The following is a 3,791-nucleotide window of genomic DNA, read 5'->3' on the forward strand; positions in this document are numbered from 1 at the left end:
ACTCCGGGTGCAAAGTAGTGTAACCATTAAGCTTTTCCTAGTAAATTGGATAAAAAAAAAATATCTCAAATTACTATCTTAAAAATAATTAAGTATCTTAAGTCTTATTAAATCAGTACACTAACAGCTAGCTCCAGATCTTGGTGTTCCCCATTCTTTCTTTTATGATTGTGCATATGTTGGTCCAATCTAGTAATAGATGACACAGGGACCCCTTTCTCCTTTGCCATTTCAACTTTAGCTACAGCTGCAGATTTCCTCCCAAGACACTAAGAGTTTTTTTGTTGCTTACGATTTTCTGTGTTCCTCAAACTAGAAGCATGCACATGTTAAAGTTAGTAATAGTGCACTTTAATTTATATCAAAACACATACACCTAATCACCATGAAATAAAATAGTAACCCCATTAACCTTGAATTTCTCTGTATTGCAATTATCCACAAATTGTCGCCAATCTTGCAGAGGAATTCCTTGTTTGGGATGTTCCCTCACAAAGGAAGGAGGTTGATCTTTGACGTATTTTGTGAACAACTCATGCTTGTACTCTTTCCACGCTTTTTGGAATTTGCTTATTGTCAAATTTGTGTCAATAATATTGATGTTTTCAAATACATACATTTTTCCTAAAGCTTTAATAGCATTGGGTATGATGCTCTCATGCGAACAAACTGGTTTCCAGCTATCATAGCGAATTGGGATGCCATGGCGAGCAATGTGACCTAGCTTGGTGATGAAATGGTCAACCTCTTCTTTGGCCTCATTTGGTTGAGCCCACTCATTAAGCTTAATGATTACCTTCTCATAGCTAGCCTTCAGGCAGCTCCTCCGAAACACCTATCGAAGGACCTCTTGTTTCCTTAGAAGAGGAAGTTGATGCACCAGAAATGTGTGTCTTACCTGCATATATCAAACAAATTTGTTAGTAAGATCAAAACAATAGTAAGAAAAACTGAAAAGTAAAAGTCATCGCTGTTACCTAAGTCATCACCAAGGTTGTCACTTAATGAATGTAACCTGCTATGTGTTTGTCCCTCGTCCATGTGCAAAGAGTTGCAATACAATACATGTAGTACCGTAAACATTGATCAAGATACATAAAGCTTACTGGAAAACTAGAAAACATGTAATGAATTAAAAAAAATAGGCTCAATCAATTTAAGAACTAAAACATTGATGAAGTATTTGTCTAACAGAAGAGGAATCCTTACTTGCAGAGGTGAAGTTGTACGACACAACTACTACAAAAAAACCAAATGCAAAAAGAAACAAAATCAAATTTTAATCAAAATAATCAAATTTATTACCTTGACGGCTTATTTATTAGTATTGATTAAATTTTAATAAAAAAAATCAAATTTATTAGTATTCATGCAATTAAAACTTGATTTTACATTGAATTGAATGTGGGTGAGAGAGAGAGTGAGTAAGAGGGAGTGACGGATTTGAGAAGGAGTTACCTTCTTGAAGCGTGAGTGAGGGGAAGGCAGCAGACAACAAGCTTGAGTGAGAGGGGTAATAGTTAGGGTTCTCTTTATTTTTTTGATTTTTTCAGAAAATTTAAGGTGGGAACTAAAATTGGTTTGGCGCCCTGATTATTGGAATAGATATGCCAACAGCTGAACTCGCAAGAACAAACCGGACGGTTAATAAGTACAACAAAAATTTAATCAACAGTCGGAAAGAAAGGATGGTTAAAAACCGTCAAAGTAACCGACAGATAAAACCTCTCACACAACCGTCGGTTATAACCAAAACACCAAAACACATGAAGTGCTGAAAGAACTCACTAGACGGATGGCAAAATAATACCCGACGGATATCATTTGTAGGGACCGTCCTACAGACTGGAACTGTCGGGTAATCTTTGTCAAGTCTGTCGGGTAAAGTTGTTTTTTTGGTAGTGTCATTCTAAAATAAATTCGGCAGAGTTTACTTTGTATTTTCAAAATTATCATATACACAAATCCTTTCATAAAACCACAAATACATAGAAATAAACTTGGAACACAAATACATAGAAATTGAAACGATAAATAAACACAAAGTCTAAATGAAGTCCAAATAGAAATAAAAATCAACGCCGACCACGCCTACTCCACAAATGCTCGACCAAGTCATTCTTCAATCTATTATGAACAACTTGTGAACGAACCCTTTCGATGCCAGATGCCCAAGGAGATAGAACAAAGTGGCGTTCATCTTCAGATGCACCTTCTCTACTTGGCCTTTCATAATCAGGAATATATTACGGGATATCCATTTCGCATTCATCTTCCACAATCATATTGTGTAAAATGATGCAAGCCCTCATAATAGTAACCATGGTCTCCAAATACCATAACCTGCACGGATTCGCTAAAATAGCCTAACACGACTGCAATATACCAAACACCCGCTCTATGTCTTTTCTAGTAGCTTCTTGCTTCTTTGGAAAATATTTATCTTGTACAATAGTCGGCTTAGAAATCGTTTGAATCAAGGTGACATAATTAAGATATATACCGTCAACCAAGTAATAGCCTATATTATAATGATGCCCATTTACAGTGTAGTTACAAGGAATAACTTCATCATTGACTATATCATCAAATATTGGTGAGCAGTCAAACACATTAAGATCATTATGAGAACCCACTATTTCAAAAAAAGCATGTCAAATCCACGTGTCACGAGAAGCAACCACCTCTAGAATCACTGTTGGTTTATGCACATAGCCAATGTGAGACCCTTGCCATGTAGATGGGTAATTCTTCCATTGCCAATGCATGCAATCAATGCTTCCTAGCATTCCAGGCCATCCGCGTTCCTTTGACTCTTCAAGCAAACGTTGAATATCTGCAACATTTGGTTTGCGCAAATATTCGCCTCCAAAAATTCTAATAATTTCATCACAGAAATAGCGCATGCTTTCATGAACAGTTGGCTTAACAATATATAACATGTCATCTACTAGATCAGCTGGAGACCCATAAGCAAGCATTCATATAACATCAATTACTTTGATTTTTAGGTGAACCCCAAACTTACCCGCATTATTAATTTTTTGTTGAAAATATGGTACATGATGGTTAAGATGATTAAAAATACGAATAAACAATGACTCACCCATACGAAATCGGCAACAAAAGTCGTAGTCAGTGAATATAGAATTTGCGCCGAAGTAGTTAGCATTTATACGAGCCAGTGTTGTCTCGTACTGAAGATTCTTGTATTTTCTTCCTTTCTTCGAACCACCATGTGGTTTATAAGAAAACTCTACTTCTTGCTGACGCAATAAACCCAGACGATGTCGGACCAAAGGTAGAGCAATAACCACTAATTTTTTACAACGCTTAATTTCAATGTTATCATTTGAAGAGCTCGAGCTCATTGAAGAAGAAGAAGATGAATGATTCATTGAAAATTTTTCAAGAGTTTCGGTAGTTTTTTTTTTTTTTTTGCTAAGGAGATGAGTTTAGGATTAGAAGGAACATAAAAAATGAAGAGAGTCACGCAAGAAACACGGGGTTAAAATATGATAGCACGCGGCGTGTCACACACCGCGCGGTTTTTGGAAAACCGCGTGAGTTTGGGCTTCTATTGTGAGCGTCTATGGCGCGGTTTTGCGAAAGCAGCGTGGACTATATGACGCGGTTTATCCAAAACTGCAGCATTTGATGTCAATTTTTTGATATCGCTCTTGAAGTTGGTTGGTGTAAGTTTGGTTTGGTTCAAAATTTTGGTGTTTTTTTGGTATCTCTCCTAAAAATGCTCTAAGTCATCACATTGTTGTCCACGCCTTTCGCAATTT

At 36.6% G+C, this 3,791-nt stretch overlaps 1 protein-coding gene across 1 annotated transcript; it reads right to left on the minus strand.

Annotated features, from left to right (window-relative positions):
- Positions 1–806: 806 nt before the first annotated feature.
- On the minus strand, positions 807–2,981 carry LOC147476324 (uncharacterized). The gene is made up of 3 exons (XM_086585695.1): positions 2,672–2,981; positions 2,504–2,578; positions 807–898 (listed from the first exon to the last, which is right to left on the minus strand). Exons 1-3 carry the CDS (start codon positions 2,979–2,981, stop codon positions 807–809), a joined length of 477 nt encoding a protein of 158 aa, XP_086441821.1.
- Positions 2,982–3,791: the final 810 nt, after the last annotated feature.

Source organism: Coptis chinensis, chromosome 9 (genome assembly GCF_015680905.1).
Source record: "Coptis chinensis isolate HL-2020 chromosome 9, ASM1568090v1, whole genome shotgun sequence".
In the NCBI taxonomy this organism is placed as follows: domain Eukaryota; kingdom Viridiplantae; phylum Streptophyta; class Magnoliopsida; order Ranunculales; family Ranunculaceae; genus Coptis; species Coptis chinensis.

What these genes read in the sequence shown, in the direction of transcription:
- LOC147476324 (XM_086585695.1), bottom strand. Translation starts at nt 2,981, where the DNA reads ATGCTTGCTTATGGGTCTCCAGCTGATCTAGTAGATGACATGTTATAT. An exon ending in TCTAGAGGTGGTTGCTTCTC is followed by an intron (nt 2,579 to 2,671) that starts GTGACACGTGGA and finishes TTGATGATATAG; the next exon opens with TCAATGATGAAGTTATTCCT. An exon ending in AGGCTATTACTTGGTTGACG is followed by an intron (nt 899 to 2,503) that starts GTATATATCTTA and finishes TGATATATGCAG; the next exon opens with GTAAGACACACATTTCTGGT.